At 56.0% G+C, this 18758-nt stretch overlaps 1 protein-coding gene across 2 annotated transcripts; it reads right to left on the reverse strand.

The window, feature by feature from the left end:
- Positions 1-279: 279 nt before the first annotated feature.
- Positions 280-12904, reverse strand: PDK2 (pyruvate dehydrogenase kinase 2). Of its 2 annotated transcripts, XM_041001761.1 has the most exons (11): positions 12682-12904; positions 11140-11281; positions 5185-5256; positions 4703-4887; positions 4037-4126; positions 3755-3832; positions 2600-2676; positions 2414-2512; positions 2148-2255; positions 1492-1605; positions 280-1293 (listed from the first exon to the last, which is right to left on the reverse strand). In XM_041001761.1, the coding sequence occupies exons 1-11, from the start codon at positions 12797-12799 to the stop codon at positions 1153-1155; spliced, it is 1224 nt and encodes a 407-aa protein (XP_040857695.1). In that variant the 5' UTR covers positions 12800-12904; the 3' UTR covers positions 280-1152. The 2 variants fall into 2 exon arrangements, with proteins under 2 accessions (XP_040857695.1, XP_040857696.1); XM_041001762.1 differs by lacking the exon at positions 1492-1605 and having other exon boundaries at positions 12682-12863.
- Between the last annotated feature and the right edge of the window lie 5854 nt (positions 12905-18758).

An 18758-nucleotide genomic window follows, 5' to 3' on the forward strand; every position in this document is an offset into this window, starting at 1 on the left:
TGTTCCCGAAGCCTGGTAGAGGGGTCAGGGGGGAGTATGGAGGGCTGGCAGAAGCTAGAAGGAATGGGTGCCCACCTGCATGCAAGGGGCAGGCGGTTCTGAATTTACTCCAATAAACACTTATCATGTGCCAGTGCCCTTTCTGTCTGCCCACGGTGTGGGGGGTGCCCTTGACAGGTCCCAGTGGGAATGGGTGGGATGATTGAATCATGGGCAGTCATGGGCACTGCAGGCCACCCTGCCTGTCCCACATACCCCAACAACACAGCCAGCCTATACTCTCATTCAGTCTTTTTACTATAGATGTCACTGTCACAGCTTCAGGGAGGGGCACACAACTTTAACCCCCTGTGTGCTATGGGGAAGGGTGGGGTATTCAAGGCTATAAAACTAGCTATGTACACAGACGAGGGGTGGAGGGGTAGGGAGCCGCCTGAGCATGGCCACCTGCAGGAGCGGGAACCCACAGCGGTGTGGCAGGTGAGGGAGGGATGTGGGTGACAGGCCATGCGTGGTAGGCTCCAGAGGCCATGCACACATTACCAAGGCCACCTGTAGGGCCTCGAGCAGCGTGGCTGAGTGGTGACATCAGGGTCTTCCTGGGATCTTACACTTTAGAGTGGGCTCTGAGGGAGCCCCACGCCCCTCCAGCTCTGGCCAAGCTTGATCTTCAGACCCAGCATGGAGAGGGAAACTATAGGACCAGGTCGGGACCAGAGAGCGGACTTGCAAGCCCTTTGCTGCCCACTTTCCAGGTCCAGGAGCCCTGGGTCCCTTCTCAACACTGATGGTGGGCCATGGCACTAGGGCATAAGGCGAGTAGGGGCAGCCACATGGGGACCAGTGTCAAGGGACAGTGCATGAGACCCGGGACAGGTCTGGTGACACAGAGGAATGCCCTGGGATAGCCCCTGGGGTGGGCCATCTCAATCCTCAGGCATGGCCCACAGAGACGGGGTGTCCCGCCTGAGACAGATTGGCACTTTGGGACCACTGTGGCCTGGCCACCAGTGATGTCCCCAGAGATGAGCCTGGCCATCAGGGAGAGCCCACCACCCGCCCTGGTCCCTGGCCCTGAACAGGGAGGGGTCAGTATGGTTGGCTGGAACCAGAGATGGTCATGTATCCTCCTGGGTAAGGGGATGGTGGCCCCTAGCTGACCCGGTACGTAGACGTGTTCTTGGGCTCCGTGCTGGGCACACACCAGTCGCCGGCCTCCTGGATGGTCTGGTAGTGGCGCCAGGCTGACTTGTTGTAGACAGGCAGGCGCTCCACTGAGTCCGTGGACAGGGCCTGTGGGGTGCCAGGGTCAGAAACTGCTTCTCCACCCCTGCACCCTCCTGTCAGGACAGAGGCCTCAAGCAGCTATGGGGTTGTGGGGGACTGGGGAGGCAGGTTGCACAGTGGTTATGCTGCAGTTTGGTTTGGCCATTCAGGAGTGGTTGGAGGGACAATGGGAGGGCCATGGTGGGCTTAACAGGCAGGCCTCACCTTGAGATAGATGACGGCGTCAGTCCCAAAGCCCTCCATGGAGAAGAGCTGTAGGTCTCCCTGGAAGTACTTGGCGTAGAGGCGGGAAATGGGGAGCCCATAACCAAAGCCAGCCTGCAACAGGCACATGGGGCAGGGTGAGGGATGGTGCCGGTCCCTGGCTGCTGCAGTTCAGGCCTTGATGTGCTCCAGGGCCTGGGCTGTCACAGAGGGGAAGACACTCAAGAGACAGGGCTCTACGGTCAGACTGGCAGTGCTTTGAGACGGATACAGGCACTACGGAGGGAGCAAGGCTGGAGCTGGGAGAAGCAGTGTACCCATGTGGCTGTAAGGTCTGAGTGGATCCCAAGCCTGGTCATTTCCATTCCATGGAGTTGATAAAATGGTGTTGGCAGCAAGTTTATCAAAGCCAGGTGAAAGGTGGGGACTTGGGGGTGGGGGACAGAAAGGAGGGAAGCCTAAAGAAAGGTGACAGGTAGATGCTGCCAGAGGAACATGGCAAGTAGGGGACACAGAGGAGGAAGGTGACCGACACCATCCACAGCACCACAGGACAGCCATGGACACAGTGCATGGGGAAGCGGGATGAGGAGGGATGAAAACAGAAACTGGATGTTTAAGGAGGTGAGAGGGGGGACCAGGTGATGCCATCTCACCAGTGGGGTGCCCCCAGTTCCTGGCTGGGGGGTAGGTGCTGTTGAGTACATATAGCTGAAGAGTCGCTCGATCTTCCTCTGGGGGACACCTCCACCTCGGTCACTCATCTGGGAGACAGGGGACACAGTTCATTCCTCCTGCCTGTGCCCTGGCACTCTATGACATCTCCATGGTTAGCCCTTCCCCACCCCAGGATCTGTCCCAAGGGAGGAGGCATGTTCTCTTCCCCACCCTTTCCCCGTCCCCCAGGGTCAAGGGCCATAACCTTGATGGACAGATCTTCCTCGCCTAAGGCCACCATGACTTTGATGGGTGGGAGCACAAGGCTGGACTCGTGGCTTTCCACCGTGGCACGCATGGCATTCTGTGGTGGGAGAGGGGCAGGAGATGAGTGGAAGAAGCTGGTCCTGAACGCCACACTTCCTGACAATGGGCTGGCTGGTCTGCTCACCTTGAAGAGCTCAAAGAGCATGTGGTAGAGGTGGGAGGGCACGTAGACCATGTGGATCGGCTGTTTGGAGTTGGCTGCTGCAAGGGACAGCGAAGCCAAAGACCAGGAGATTGCAGGAGCTCACCATTCCACTGGCTCACCCACCCAGTAGCTTTCTTCTCCCACGAATGCACAGCCCCCAGCCCACCAGTTCCCAGAGGGGTCACTGGGCTCACGGACACCCAGAGGGAGCCTGAGCTCCAGGCTTTGCCCCAAGCTGAGGGTGGCTGTTCTGAAGACTTGGGGAAGGCACAGGCTCAACTTCCGGCCTTACTCCACTGCCCCTTCCTCTGCTGGGACCGAGAAGGGAGGCAGTGAAACTAGGAGCTCACTCTGACCACCCCTCCCAGGGGTTGATGCATGAGAGGAAACCTCTGGAACCCGGGAAGGCAACTGACCAACCACAGCCCCGCCAAGCACACCACAGCGCTCTACCTGCGGCTCGCCTGGATCCTTGCCCGCTTCCCTCCTGTGGCTCCCCACACTTGGAGATTCTCTTGCTTGTTTATCTGCTCACATGTGGAAGACCCCACTCCCTGCATTCCCGACATCAAAAATGCAAGCTGCACGTGAGCAAGGTCCTTCCCTGTCTTATTTATACCTTCACAGCGTTTAGCAAACCCATCTCTATGGGCCCAGCGTCCTGCAACCTGAGTGGAATCAGTGGCATTTTGGAGCCCAGGTTTTTTCAGCTTGTGCAATATCTACGTTCCCATAATGAGACACTTAGGGCTGGGAGCCAAGCTTGAACATCACATTTTGTATTTCACATATACACACCTGGCCTAAAGGCAATTTTGGGTGGTATTTTTCGCGGCTGGCATTTTGACTGCGACTTGTTACAGGAGGGTAGGGGTGGAATTTTCCACTTGTGGCATCACGCTGGTGTTCAAAACATCTGATTTGAGAGCACCAAAGATCTCAGATGTTCAGATCTGGGGAATGCTCAGCCCTTGGTAATAAGACTAATACTATGACACTCTCCAGAACGAGCTTTGCCTTACCCCAGTCTTGGAAACTGCCCGAATCCTGACTCCTCATCTCACCTTGCCTGGCCTCGTCTTGGCCCCAGCCTGACACACACACGCATGTGCACACAGAGCCACGTGCACTTACCATTGACCTCTTGGATGTCCAGGTCAGGCGAGGCCATGTAGTACTTGTCACACAGCAGCTTGGCCATGTCGTAGGCATCTGAGAGAGGAGATACCCCCTCAGGGCACAAGCCCGCTGGGCAGCCAGGCCACTTTGCATCAACACTGACTGGGTTTCCCCAACACTAAACCCCAAACACTGACATGCTTCCCCTCCCCCCATGCACAGATACTAGGGAATGAATGGATCACTCTGGCCAGGTGGACTCCCCCGTGGGCTAGGCACAGTGGTGGCGGGGCTCACCTTTGACCACCTCAGAGACGTTGCAGTTGGGGTCAATGCTCCCGATGTGTTTGGGGTGGGCTGGGTTGGTGCTGCCGTCAAAGATGAGAGCTGCGGGTGGGAAGGCAGGGTGCTGCCGCAGGGCCATGCAGCATGCCCAGCAACCCCTTGCCCTGTCTCCCACTCCCTGCTTTTGACTCTGAGGTTGCAGGAGGCTCTGATCCCAAAGCTACTCTCCCTGTCCTGTTCCCTGCCCCCTCCATCCCTGGATTAAGGCAGTTTGGGATCTGTGCAGGCCTCAGTACCTATCCTTTCTGAAGTCTCACCCCCAAACCACGCCCTCCCTCTTCCCACCCCACTAGCATTATTAGTGATTGTTTTCTCTTGTTAGACTATCATAGCATTTACCATCTGGCTGTTGGAATTATTTGCACATGAGGAAATTGTTTAACTTATGGTTAGCTACAAATTATAGTCCGTCCTCCAGGAAAAAACATTTTTTTGAATGAAATGAGAATGTAATTTAAAAAAAAAAAAGGCGTTGAGCTAAGTTTACACTCTGTAAATGTTTAAAATAAAGGGACCCGTCCCTCTCTCTCCAGCCTTGCACCTGTTGCGCTGCGCAGTAGCGTGGCCCCGCCCACCCTAAGGGACCGCCCCCTCACAGCGCCCTGCGCAGGGGCTCACTGTGCTGGTTGATGAGCATGCGGATGGAGATGCGGCTGAGGTAGAAGCGGTCCAGGAAGTACTGAATGTTCTGGTTGGAGACCGGGTCGTCGCCATAGGTGTCCTTGTACTCGAGCACCCCCTGCGCCATGGTGGGTACCACGTCGTTGTGCCGGTTACGGATGGTGACCAGGGCATCCGTGAACCTGCGCCGAGGGAGGACACGGCTTTAGCCTGGCCCGGAAATACCCTCAGACCCTGCAGCTCCACATTGCTCACTGGGATGGACACCAGAAACCCTCCTCCTGGAACCCACACAGGATCCTGCTGGGTAGCCTGGAAGCGCCCCCTGAGCAGGGTCTGGGGGCTTTCCACTGAGAGCAGCCCCCCCTCACACTGGATCAATGCTGAAGGCAGGGTCTTTTATCCTGCTTGCAATTCTGGCCCTTGATTGTGTCCCCGATTCCCCCTGCTTCCAGACCCCAGCCAGGACCGTCACTCACTGGTTCAGTGTCCGCTGGTCCTCAGGGTCTTTGTCCAGGAAGTCCATGATGTCCAGAAGACTCTGGACGTACCTGTGTGCAGGGGGCAGGGCAGGCCATGGTCTCAGCTCCAGGCCAGCACTGGTGAGGGTGAGCCACAGCACCCTGCTTCCCCACCTCTCCTGCCCTGGACCCCTTTAAGGTGCCTTTGCTGGGGGATCCTGGACAAGGAGGGATTGGGGATCACCCCATCCTGGCAGCCTGGCAGACCCAGGCTCAGAGTGCGGAGCGATTTTCCTCCAGCAGTAGCACCCACCACCCTGTGAGCGCCTTCTAATATGTCTCCTGTGGGGTGGCTGTTGCTTCCGGAGTATACAGTGTGCAGGGTGACCAGCATAGGGCTTCTCTCAGAGCAACTCGCAGATAAAACACCTACCTAGGGAACTGGCAGGTGGCCAAGGACCTAGGCATGGTGGGGGCAAGCCAGCTCTGTCCCTGCAGTGCCCAGAGAGACTCACTCTGATCCCAAGAGGCCTCAGGCATGGAGTAACCCTCACCTCTGCAGGCCTGGGAGAGAGAGGCCAGTTTCCCCAGGACCATAGAAAGAACTGAGAAATCAAAAGAACCCTGGGTTCCTGGGGGAGCAGGGGCAACCTGTGGGAGCTGCTGGTGCCAATCAGGAGTTGTCTGGGGCCTGACTCCCATTTTCTTGCTAACACACCCAGACGGCAGCTCATCCTCCTGGGGAGGCCTGGCTGTGATTCCAACTCCCTTGTGTCCAAAGTATGTGCAGGACACAACTTTGCACTCCTCTCATTCTTGGCGGGAGAGGAACTTGGGAGAGAACCAGTAGGCCTGCAGTGGAGGCGGGGAGGGACAGCTGGATGCCTCCTAGAATCCAGGTGGTTGGCAGTTCCCAGTGAGGAGGCTGGGCCAGTGGGGACGAGGGGGGGGTGTGTGGAGGGGTCAGGGTCCCCCAGCCCTGGAGTAGTGAACCCAGTGAACCCTAAAAGACAGAAAGGGGATGTGGTCCCATGGCCACTGAAGCAGAACAGAGCAAAAGGCACAAGGCCAGACAGTGTCCAGGCAGTGGATGGCAGCCAAGTAGCAGACCCAAGCCTGTGGCCTGTTTCCTGCACTGTAGGGCTTCGGAACCCTGCTGCCACCCCCAAACTCCCTCAGGGACACTCCTGAGCAGGAAAGGCAGAGGGGAAAGATTTTCCCAGAGGGCCCTTGGCCCTGCAATGAAGACCCTAGGGGCTTGGCACATCAGATGTCACCCTTGGGCCAGATCCTGGTCCTAGAGGAACCAACACTGGGTATCGAACCTCAGTAGCTCCTGGGCCACCCTCCCCAAGGACCTGAGAAGGCAAGCAGGACTACAATGAGAGATCTGATTAGTGGGGGCCCGGCCCTAGGCCTGGGGGTCTCTGCACCTGTGGCCTCCTGGTTATGCCTTGGTGTTCCCCTGCCTATGGGAGCGTCCTCCTCTTGGGGCTATGGATCTTAGAGGCAGAAGGGTCAAGGGAGGGTTTGGGACGCAGGCAGAGGGAAAGGGGTGAGCGAAGGTGGTGGAAAGGGGGAGGGGACCTGCAGGCACATGTGGGTTCCAGAATGCAGCACTAAGTATGCAGGGGCGGGTAAGTTTGTGAATGTGTGTATGCCTGTGGTGCGTGTGATCATGCACTTGTGCCCACAGCTCCTGGGGACAGGCACGTGAGCAAGGCGACCAGATTAAGAGGGTGCTCACTGCATAGAGATTGGGGGACAGTCTCCTATGTCTGGGGCCCTTCCATGGAACGGACATGCCAAGCTTGGGTTCTGCTGCTGCCCATGTCCTATGGAGGCCACTGGGCTGCGTGGGTCTCTGCAGGATGGATCCCAGCAGCTGCAGATGCTCCTGGGCTGGGGATGAGGCAGGGGATGGTACTTGCCAGGTGGCTGTCAGCACGCAGGTTCTCTTTCCATCACTGGGGACAGGGTTGGGGTGGTTGCTGAGGGATCCAGCTGGAGCTCTCCTCAGGCCCAGCAGGGCAGACCCCAGCCATTCTGCTTGGAGGAGCTGCTCTTTTTGTTTGTTTAAAGATTTATTTATTTTCATTACAAAGTCAGATTTACAGAGAGGAGGATAGATACAGAGAGGAAGCTCTTCCATCTGATGGTTCACTCCCCAAGTGAGCACAATGGCCGCTGCTGAGCCAATCTGGAGCCAACAGCCAGGAATTTCCTCCAGGTCTCCCATGGGTGTAGGGTCCCAAGGCTTTGGGCCTTCCTCAACTGCTTTCCCAGGCCACAAGCAGGGAGCTGCCGGGATTAGAATCAGCACCCATATGGGATCCTAGCGCGTTCAAAGCAAGGACTTTAGCTGCTAGGCCACGGCACCGGGCCCACAGCTGCTCTTCTAAGGGCCAGGAGCTGAAGGTTCCTTGGGGTGAGGGTGGGGGTACCACCAAGCAGGGCCTGGGGAACACACACCTTGCTGAGAGGCAAGAAGGCTTGGTGTGAGATGACTGCCTCGCACCCCTTCCCAGCTGCTCGCATGGAGCCTCTGCCTGTTAGTGACAGGGCTGACTGTCATTTGAGTCTACTGTGTGACCGACCTTTACTGGAAGCACATCTGGGTCAGCCCACCACCCATCCTCAGGATCCTGCTTGGGAGAAGCCCAGGGTGCCCCCTCTGGGCTCCGGCAGCACCAGCGACCAAAGGATTTCTGCATGTCACCCTACTTTCCCACCAACTTGCCTGTGGACTTGAAGATCCTCAGCTCTGTCATGGCCCCAGAGCACAGCCATCCTCTCCCATCAGGAGTGCAGGCTCCAGGCCCCAGGCCCCAAAGCCCGGGATTCAATGCTAGCATTACTACCTGCTCCCCAAGTGTCAATTTTCTTCACCTCTCTGAACCCCAGCTTCTCAGCTTGAAGTGGGGATAACAACAAGACCGACTTAGTGAGGTGGTAATGGAGGATTGGGGAATCAAACCCGGGACATTTAAATAACTCTGGGCACACAGCAAGCCCTCCAGGTGTATTTGTCTTCCTCACCATGACTCATTACTGCCTGGTCCAGAACCCTCTGCCATCATGACATCATGTTTGGCTGCAGGTGCACAGGCCTGATGCTGGCAGAGAGCTGTGCCTTCTCCCCAGTAGTGCTGGCCTCTCGCCCTTAGAAACAGAGCACTTCCCCCACTTTGGGAACCAGGAATTCACACCTTGGCCACAGTGGCCCCCCCCACCAGCTCAGCAGAAACTCCCCTTTGGCTGTTACCACGTAGCAAGCATCACTACTTCTAACAACTGTGTTTGTACAGGACCTGCTTTGTTTCCTCAGGGGAGACACAGGCCAGAGACCCCCCCCTGGCACCTGCAGACCCTGTTCATATCTACACCCTCCATCCCGACTGACAGGGGCTTATAGAGAAGGAAGATCTATACTCTTGCACAGGCATTCTCATTGGAGACAGTTTTGGAATCAGCCACTAAAGAAGTGTCCTTTTTTATCTAACTCTACTCTTTCCTGCTGTTACTTGACATAGTGTCCAGGAAGAGTAAGCCAGGCTAGGCCTGGCACGGTGGCCTAGCAGCTCAAGTCCCCACCTTGAACATGCTGGGATCCCATATTGGTGCCGGTTCTAATCCTGGCAGCCCCGCTTCCCATCCAGCTCTCTGCTTGTGGCCTGGGAAAGCAGTCGAGGACGGCCCAAAGCCTTGGAATCCTGCACCTACACAGGAGACCTGGAGGAGATTCCTAGCTCCTGGCTTCAGATTGGCGCAGCACCAGCTGTTGCGGTCACTTGGAGAGTGAATCATTGGATGGAAGATATTCTCTGTCTATCCCTCTCTCTGTATATCTGACTTTGTGATTAAAAAATAAAAACATAAATCTTAAAACAAACCAACAAAAGAGTAAGTTGGGCTAAGCTCCAATACCCGGCTGGCTGGTGTTTTGGGAAGGGACCCTGGAGAGGCAGGTCAGCAGCTCCCCTGCCCTGCTCCTGCGTCGCCTAGCTCTCCAAGGAACACAGTGTACAGGGAGGCACCTCCAGAGCCCTGTCGTGGAGCCGGGACTAGCTGGATTGGCAGCTAGCTCAGCCAGCTGGACAAAACCGGAGGAGGGCTGGGAAAACAGATGGTGCCTTCTGTCTCCTCCCCTCCACCCCACAGTGGTACATGCTGGATGGCACAGAGGCCCTGGGTCTCCAAGAGACAGGCCACAGCCAGGGGTGACCTGGTTAGACTGTGTGGAAATCAGCTCCTCCTCCACCCCGCCAACTCCCCTTTCACACCTTGCTCTAGTAGCACAGTATCCGCAGAGCCCAGGATGTCCATGCCAGCCATTTTCTCAAGCCATATCCTTGCCCAAGCTGTTCCTGCAGCCTGGGGCACCTTTCCCTTCTTTCCCACTCTGGGTTGTCCTGGCCGGGCCCAGTGGCAAAGGCACATCCTGTGTGTCCATTTCAACTCCCCGACAATCTCTGGCTCAGTGAGTGTCCATATGCACCTGCTATATGCACACCTGGCCTTTGTGGACAATATTCTTTCACTGGAGCTCATTCAATCAGAGCAAGCCCTGTCTGTACATGCCTGGTGCACAGAAGCTAAGCTGGGAGGGCACCGCAAGCCTTGGGAGACCTGAGCAGTGTTTGGTTATGCAGTGGAGATCAGTGGTTGGCATTCTCTTCTATCTCCTTTCCTGTGTTATGCAAATGTCAAAGTGAACTTGTCCTACTTCTGCAATGAGGGAATAAAACATTATTACTTTTTTTTTTAATCAGTGTTACTCTTAAATAATATTTTGAGTCTTAGGTAAAACTAACTGTGGCAGTCCACAGCTCCTTCCCCCGATCTATGTAGCATGGAGTTTACCCAGCCTTGGCAAAGAGTGCCTAATTTCCTTCAGTACTGTGGGCTTCCTGGAGGCAGCGGCTGCTGCTTCCTTATAGCAGTATGGGGGCCAAGATCAGACCAGGTGTGACACCTGCTCCTAAGTCCAGCAGGACACCCCAGCCCATAGCATGGGGCAAATCCAAAAGACCCAGCACAGGGTTGCCCAGAGCCATGAAAGGCCCATGATTATTCACTGGCATACCAGTGGCAGGCTGGACACAGCCTGGTCTGTCACATGACTGGCTGCTGGCTGAGGTTCTCCAGCTCCCTGACCTTGGTAAGAGGTCTAGAGTGAACTTGGCCAAGGCTTCCCCTCGGCGCCTGTCACTCCGCACAATATGTTTGGCCTTTGCCTTTCCAGGGCTCTTAGGGCAGGGGCTGTGCCATCCCCAAGTCTCTGAGAGTCTGACTGGCATCTTGGATGAAATTGAGTGTTCAGGGCCCGGCGTGGTGGCGCAAGTGGTTAAAGGTCCTCGCCTTGCACCCCCGGGATCCCATATGGGCGCCGGTTCTAATCCCGGCAGCCCCGCTTCCCTTCCAGCTCCCTGCTTGTGGCCTGGGAAAGCAGTCGAGGACGGCCCAAAGCCTTGGGACCCGTGGGAGTCCTGGCTTCGGATCGGCATAGTATCGGCCCGTTGCGCTCACTTGGGGAGTGAATCATCGGACGGAAGATCTTCCTCTCTGTCTCTCCTCTCTGTATATCTGCCTTTCCAATGAAAAAATAATAAAAATAAATCTTTAAAAAAAAAGAAATTGAGTGTTCATTTCTGTGTTTCCTGGTTACTCCAAGTAAACATTGCCTCAGAGGGCTCCCAGCTAATGCTGACATTAGCTTGCCATGGGCCCTGGCTGTGTCAACGACAGTGAAGGAATTGGGTAAGGATTGAACAGGGAGGCTGGGAGCCTGACCTTTGCTCCTGCGTTGGCCCAGGAGTCCCCATGACCTAGGGCAACTCATTAGCCTCTCAAAGTCCCCAGAGTGGGGTAGGGAACTTCCCCTGTGGTCTCCTCCTAACCTCCCCCAGTGGGTCCCCCGGGGACACCTTGGTGGTAGAGTGGGAAGTGCAGGGAGCCAGCTGGGGGTCTCACCAGCTCTGCACCAGCTGCACCGAGGGCGTGCCGAGCACACGGTCCGGAAGCAGGTTGATCTCTTTCATGATGTTGGCCAGGCGCACTGGCAATTCCTGTCTGAGGAACGTGAAGGAGGTTTTCTCACAGGCATTGCTGGAGCCTGAGGGGAGAGACAGCAGTAAGCCCCCTAAACTGGAAACCATAGTGGCCAGGCACAGCTTGGGTAGCCAGGCGAACCCTTCACTGACTGACTGGCACACTGCAAAGCCAGCAGGGCTTGCCCCCTACACCACCAAGCTCCAGCCTTTCTGATGCTGCCTATGGCCCAAGCCACCGCACTTTTCCCTTTTCCTCCTGGTAGACTGACTTGGGGGGCTGGGCTGGGTGAGCAGAGGAGTTTGGGCCGGACCCTGGTTGTGGGAAGGGGTATGCCTGCACCCCTATGGCTGAAGGGCCAGTGCCACCCCTCCACTCAGGCTCCCCTGTGTGCAAATGGGGCCAGAGGCTGTACAGGCTGGTTAGAAGATAAAGTGGAGGTGCTGGGCCCAGTAAGGCCAGCCTGGAGGCAGGGGATCTGTGTTCTTTCTGTCACCCTGGGCATGGCCCTGTCCTTCGGACATTGCTTATTCCACTGTAGTTGTGACCCACACTCCGCTGTGCAGCCATGCCACTTGTAATGGCTCTATAGCAGGGTGCAATTTGTCTGGAGAGCTGCTAGGGGCTGGGAGGGCAGCCCAGAGGCTTGTCTGCCTTGGGGAAGCTCAGGAGTCAAACAGGCCAAGGGGGTGGTAGATGTGTCCCTGGGGCAAAGGTGCCCTAGGTGTTGGCTGCCACCCCCTGCCTGCTCCTGTGAGTGACGCAGCTATAACGGAAGGAAGCAGCGCAGGTCAACTGGGCTCCTAAGAGGCCTGGCCTGTCCTCCCACCTCCAGGCTCCAGCTGGCACCAGGGAAGCACTGTGGAGACAAAAGAGACCCACACAATGCTGGCTTCAGCTGCCAGGCTGGCACATCCTTCCTCCGCTCCGATCCCGGGGAGTCACCCCAAGAAGGCTGGGGATGGGGGGCAGGGAGCGATCCTGACCCAGGAGCCCAGGGCCAGTCCAGGGAGGGGACGAGCGGCCTGATTCCATCTCATGGCACCCTGGGCCCCTGCCCGGGCAAGACAGGTTGCCAGGCCGGAACCAGTTTGATCTTCAAGCGTCCTTGCCCACTGAGGCAGCAGGGGTGCAGCCCCTTGAGTGGCTACAGGTGCGCAGTCTTCTTCCCAAGCACCTCTGGCCCCATTGCCCCCTGGCTTTCCGTCCCTGGCTGCTCTCTCTACTCCCACATCACCTCTGCTCCCTGCCCTCTTGATGGCCACGGGGAAACCCTCCATCTCAGGGCCCCCACCCCCTGAACAGCCGTGTCCCTCCAGCAGGGGCGTCCATCACCGTTAACCCTTTGCTTCCTGTGCTCTTCCAGACAGCCCTTCCCTGTCACTCAGAGCCTCTGCCGGCCTCCGCGCTGACCCCTCCTGGAGAGGTCTCCTTCAGCGCTCCCGCCCCCAGTCCCCTCCGTACCGAAGTCCAGAAACTGCTTCATGGACAGCGGGGACGGGGAGAACTTGCTGAAATGCTCGATGTACTTGGGCGCCCCGGCCAGGGACGCATTCTTGAGCAGAGCCCGGACCCAGCGCATGGCGGCGGCCGCGGTTCGGGCTGCGGTCCCGGCGCGGGTGGCGCTCGGCTCTGCCCGGCCCGGAGACGCGGTTCGGCTGCTGCCTCCTCCTCCCTACCCTGACCCCGGCGGGTCCTGCCAGGCTCAGCCAATCGGCTGGCCGCAGAGCCCCGACGTCGCCAATGGCTGCTCACAAACAACTTCGGGAGAGCCAATGGGCTTCCGCCTCGGCACGTGGCTTTCCTCGGGGCACGCCCCCTTAACCCGTCCTCGCCCGGGACGGCCTGTTGTTTTCGGGAGGCTGCGCCGAGGTCCGGCCTCCCGGCCTCCGGTCCCTCCTTTTCCTCCTCGGGGTTAACGCCTTCCTCCCCGAAGCCCTCTCGCTCGGCCACCGAGGGTGCCTTTCTGCCAGGCTTCCTCCCCATGTCTCCATCACTTACTGGGGGGGAGGACCGATGAACCTTCCATTTCCTGACTTGACCGGATGGCTTTCCACGATGTCTATTTTACCCGCCCCCATCTCCACCTGCTTTCACTCTGCGGGGTTTTGCAGGTTCCCAGTGCCCCAAACTGGTCTGCAGGCCTGCACCAACCCGTCCGGTCCACGGGCAACCCACCACCCGCTGCCACAGAGACCCAAGTGGCCCAGGAAGGGGTGGCCTTCGGGCCAGCGGCAAAGGAGGCAGCAGGTACCACCAGTGCAATTTCCTTTTTGTTTTCTAGTTTGAGAGGTGGACAGGCAGGTGCAGAAAGCGAGCTCCCAGCCGCTTGGTGCACTGCGTGCAAGCCTGGAGTCGAACCAGGTGCCCGGGATGGGAGACGCGTCTCCACCGGCAGGCTGAACCCTCGCTGCACCTTTACAGAAAGAGCATCTGGGGGTTTGTTTGTTTTGCTTTTGTTTTTGTTTCTGTTTCTGTTTCTGTATGAATAACCAAAGTCTCGGCTTTGCGGCGCCACCCTCCGACCCCCACGCCCGGGGCTGTTTTGGGGAGAACCTTCCCCTCCCGTGGGCCCATCGCGCGCCCTCTCGTGGCCGGAAGAGTGTGTTCCGCCAAAGAACTTATTCTGCCTGGGTGTTTCACCTCGGACCGGTCAGTCCTCCGCTGGTGCGCACCAAACGCCTCACAGGTGTTAGTCTTTGTCCATCGACGAAATACAGACAGCGCAAGATAAAGCCTTCTCTTTCAGATTGTTTGCTTTTTCAGAGAATAGCTGCGTAAGGAAACCATTATAACAAGACGACTACCAGTCTCTACCCTTACACACGGGGTTGGGCTCCCCAAAGCCTCAGTAGCTGCTAAGAGGCGGGCACCACAAAGTCTAGGCACATGTTCCCCCCTTCACACACATACCTAAAATAAAGTTTAACTTGATGATCAGGCATAGGAGCTGCTGCCGTGGCTCAACGGGCTAATCTCCCACTGACAAGTGTTGGCATCCCATGTGAGCACCAGTTTACGTCCTGGCGACTCCATTTCCCCTACAGCTCCCCGCTTGAAGCCTGGTAAGGCAGTGAAGGATGGCCCTAGTCCTTGGGACCCTGCACCCGCGTGGGAGATCCAGCGGAGGCTCCTGACTTCTGGCTCCTAGCTTTGGATTGGCTCAGCTTGCAGCCATTTGGGGAGTGAGCAGATGGAAGATCTTTCTCTCTGTCTCTCCTTTGCTCTGAAAATCTGCCTTTCCATAAAAATAACAATTTCTAAACAAAGATCAGACACAATAAGAAATTAACAATTAATAATAGTAAAACAAACCAATTTTAACAATATGCTGTAATAGAATTGGTTAGCACCGCTATTCTTTTTTAGATTTGTTTTTAGAATTTTTTTATTAGTTATTTGAAAAGCAGAGTTACACAGAGAGAAATGCTGAGACAGGGCAATCTCCCATCCTGGTGGTTCACTCCTCAAATGCCTGCAATAGCCAGAGCTGAGCTGATCTAAAGCCAGGAGCCAGGAGCTTCTCTCATGGGGATGCCGGGGGCCCAGCACTTGGGCCACCTTCTGCTGGCTTCCTAGGCACATTAGCAAGTGTCAAGCAACTGGAACTTGAGACCTGGATAAGGAAACAGGTGCCCAAGGGGAATGCCAGTGCTGCAAGCAATGGTTTTACTCTCTATGCCACAGCATGGGCCTGATATTTATGTGAAAGGCAGAGTGATATACAGAGAGAGAGAGAGAGAGAGAGAGAGAGAGTGAGTGAGTAAACCAAGGGTTCCCAAACACAAGGACTGTGATGCCACAGCTGGCTAGGGACTAACAGGTGTGGGCACACTGGACAAAGGGCTGGCTCACATCCCAAGTGGGACAGAACAGGAACAGCACACGATTTCATCATGCTACCAGAATGGCATGGCATTGCAAATGCACGGATTGTTTACTTCTGGAACTTTCCATTGAGTATTTTCAGACCATGGTTGACTGGGTGACTCAACCCATGGAAAGTGAAATTGTGTGGCCCAAGAGGGACAGCTGCATAGCAAGCACAGAGCAGGGCGTCATGGTGGAACACAGTGGAAGGAACTCTGAACTGTGTAGCTGAGTGCTGGGCACTTCATTCTCAAGATAGCCGTTGTGTCCTGAGATGCCCATTTCATAGACAAGAAAACTGAGGTTGGGAACCTCTTCAATTATAAATGTGCCCTTGTTACTTCTACACACGGCCTCTTAGCTGCCCCCCGCCTCTTCCTGGCACCTTCCCAGCAGTCTCATGATTTGTTTCAGCTTAGCTCTCCGCAGACTGTTATTGCCACCTGCTCCTGCTCAGCTCCCAGCCACACCTTCACGGCCTTGAACTGCCTCTAATTTCTGAGCCGTTGGATCCCGCTTTGATCTCAGTCTCACCCACTCAGGTCTGCTTAGTCATCCTCTCCTCCTGAAAGCCTCCCCCACCTCTTGCAAGTCGGAGGACAGAGGTTGCCCCGTGTGACTCACTGCTCTCTCTCAGCACCAGGCACCCAGCATGGAGGACAGGGAGAAATCCAAGGTGAGGTGACCGGAGGGGACAGCCCCACCACTGGGCTAGCAGTTAGGAAGATCCAGGGTGTCATGACATGGGGGATTATACACTGCGCCTTGGTGTTAGGGAGCAGCAGGTGAAGTCACTGCTTACAACATTTGCGTCCCATAGGGGTACTGGTTCGAATGCTGGCTACTCCGCTTCCAGTCCAGCCTCCTGCTTATGTACCTGGGGAAGCAATGGAGGATGGTCCGGATGCCTGGGCTCCTTGCCACTCATGCAGGAGATCCAGATAGGTCTTCTGGTTCCTGGCTTTGGTCTGGAACATCCCAGGGTCACTGCAGGCACTGATAAAAGAAATACCAGCTGTTGTGATGAATACCAAAGTGAAAGTAACCAGGAAAAGGCCGGGCTGTCTGAGACTTGGTGTGGAAGAGGGACAAGCGATGTTCCAGGATCCTCACTTTAGTGCCGCCCTGGCACACATGAGCTGTGTGCTGAGCAAGAAATGCCTTCCACAGAGTGTGTTACCAGCTAAGGCTCGGGTACTGTGGTGCATTGACTAGGCTAAGTCAGGGAACCCAAGAAACACTGCAGCCCCCAGCTCGGCAGCTGGCCAGGACAGGGAGCTGGAGGTGATTCAGCCCTGGAGTAATCCATTGCCCTCCTGGCAAGAATTAACCCCATGGCTTGGTGGGCACTGGGGACAGTTGCTTATGCTGCTGCTTGGAACAGCCTGTAAAGGAGTCCCATAAAGGAGTTCCACCTCCACCTCGGCTTCTGATCTGACCTCCTGCCTAGGGCATCTGGGAGGTGCAGGTGACGGCTCATGGATAGAACTGCTGCCACCCCGTGAGAGCCAGGGCAGGATTCCCAGTTTCTGGCTTTGGCCTGGTCCAGCCCTGACGATCGAGGGTATTGAGGAATAAACCAACACATGGAAGATCTCTGCTTCTCTCACCTCAGCCCCACCTCCCTGCCACTGCCAACACCCCCTGTCACTCTGCCATTCAAGTACATAGAAATGAATATTAAGCATGAATCGAGCTGGTGCTGTGTCATATCAGGTTAGGCCTCTGCCTGTGGTGCCAGCACGCCATGTGGGCACTGGTTTGAGTCCTAGTTGCTCCACTTGTGATCCAGCTCTCTGCTAATGCACCTGGGAAAGTAGCAGAAGAGTGTCCAAGTCTTGTGTCCCTGCACCTATGTGGGAGACCTGGAAGAAGCTCCTGGCTTTGGACCATCTCAGCTCTGGCCACTGTGACCATTTAGAGAATATATACATGGATGGAAGATCTCTGTCTCCTCTCTGTATAACTTTGCCTTTCAAATAAAAGAAATAACGAATTACATGGGTGTCTGCTTCCAGTCCTACCACCTGTTAGCTTGATGGGACCTTGAAGTGCTGCATGGCCCGGAATCCTCTCAGGGGTCGAGTTTGGAGGTGTGGCAGCTGCGTGGGGTCCAAGATGCTTGGTCCTGAACAGGCCCTTCTAGAGTGGGCCCTGCTGTAGCTCTGCCAGTTGTGTTTCAGAGACCCAGAAAACAGCAGGACTGTATTGCACGCATGTGTAGGTGTGTTTGTAGCATGCCTACATGTAGCATGTGCCTGTGTCTATGTGTGTGTGCCTTGTCCAAGCAGCAGCTCCCAGCAGACCGGGGAACCCTGGGCCAGTGCAACTGGAACCCTGGTTCCAGAAGCTGTGATAAACCCTGTGGCCCAAAACAGGAAGTGGCTAGAAGGACTTAGCTGGACTTTGACAACCCACATAGCATGTCAGTCCCTAAAAGTGAATCCCACATTCTGGAAAGCAAAGTCAAGCTTCCGATCCTTGGCAGCTCTGGGTAAAGGTGGAGCTTTTCTGGGAGAAAGACAGACATCCCACTGTCTATCAGTCATGCTGGGAGGGGGCAGATGGCAACCCAGCATGGGCGAGGTAAGGTGGCAGGAGGTGAGAGGGCCCTGAGCCCTGGGCCCCTGCTGGGAAGAGGACACTCAAGCTGAGGGTGGGAGGTGTGGGGGATATGGGCTCTGAGAGTGAGTGAATCTTGGGTTTGCCCCAGGGCTCCTTTGGGGACTCACTGTCAACCTCAGAGATGTCCTGCCAAAGTTCAAAGCCTCAGGGAGAAACTAGTGGAGGGATCGGTGCCATAGTTCAGGCCGAAGAAGCCTGTGGGGCAGGTGTTTGGAGTAGTGGTTGTCATGGCAGCTGGAGTCCCACATTGTGGTGTAGTAAGTTAAGTCGCTGTCTGTGATGCTGCTGGCCCACATCTGAGTGCCATGAGAGCCCTGGCTGCTTGACTTCCGGTCCAGCTTCCTGCTAATGACCTGGAAGAGCATCACAAGATGGCCCAACTGCTTGGTCCCCGGCCACCCATGTTGGAGTCCCAGATGGATTTTGGAGCTCTTGGCTTTGACCTGGCCCAGTCCCAGTCAATGTGGCCATTTGACCAGTAAACCAGCCGATGGAAGAGCTATCTTTTTTTTTCTCTATGTGTCACTATTGCTTTCCAAATAAATATATATATATATTTAAATATACATATATTTAAAGATATGCAGCTTGGGCAACTCACATCCCACAGTTAAGTGCCTGGGTTGGAGTCCCAGCTGCACTTCTGACTCCAACTTTCTGCTAATGCACACCCTGGGGCAGTAGCAGATGAGAGCTCAAGGACTTGGATCTCTGCCACCCATGCGTGAGACCTGGGATAAGTTGTGGGCCCCTGGTTTCAGCTTGGCCCAGCCCCCAGCTGTTGTAAGCATTTGGGGAAATGAATTAGTGGATATCAGATCTTTCTGCCTCCCTTGCAAACAAACAAGTTAATAGCAGCAGCAAGGAGCCACCATGCTTCGGAGAGAGGCCTTGTTCCTTTCCTCAGGCCTGCATGGTTGAGGGACAACTTCACACACAGCAGGTGCACCGGGACCCCCAGGGAATGCTGGGAAGTAACATCTACTTGGGATGGGTACAAAGGATGGGACTCCACAGGGGAGGGGGCCACTGTGGCACCCCACAAA

Source organism: Ochotona curzoniae, unplaced genomic scaffold, assembly GCF_017591425.1.
Source record: "Ochotona curzoniae isolate NIBS_2020 unplaced genomic scaffold, NIBS_Ocur_1.0 scaffold_2453, whole genome shotgun sequence".
NCBI lineage: Eukaryota > Metazoa > Chordata > Mammalia > Lagomorpha > Ochotonidae > Ochotona > Ochotona curzoniae.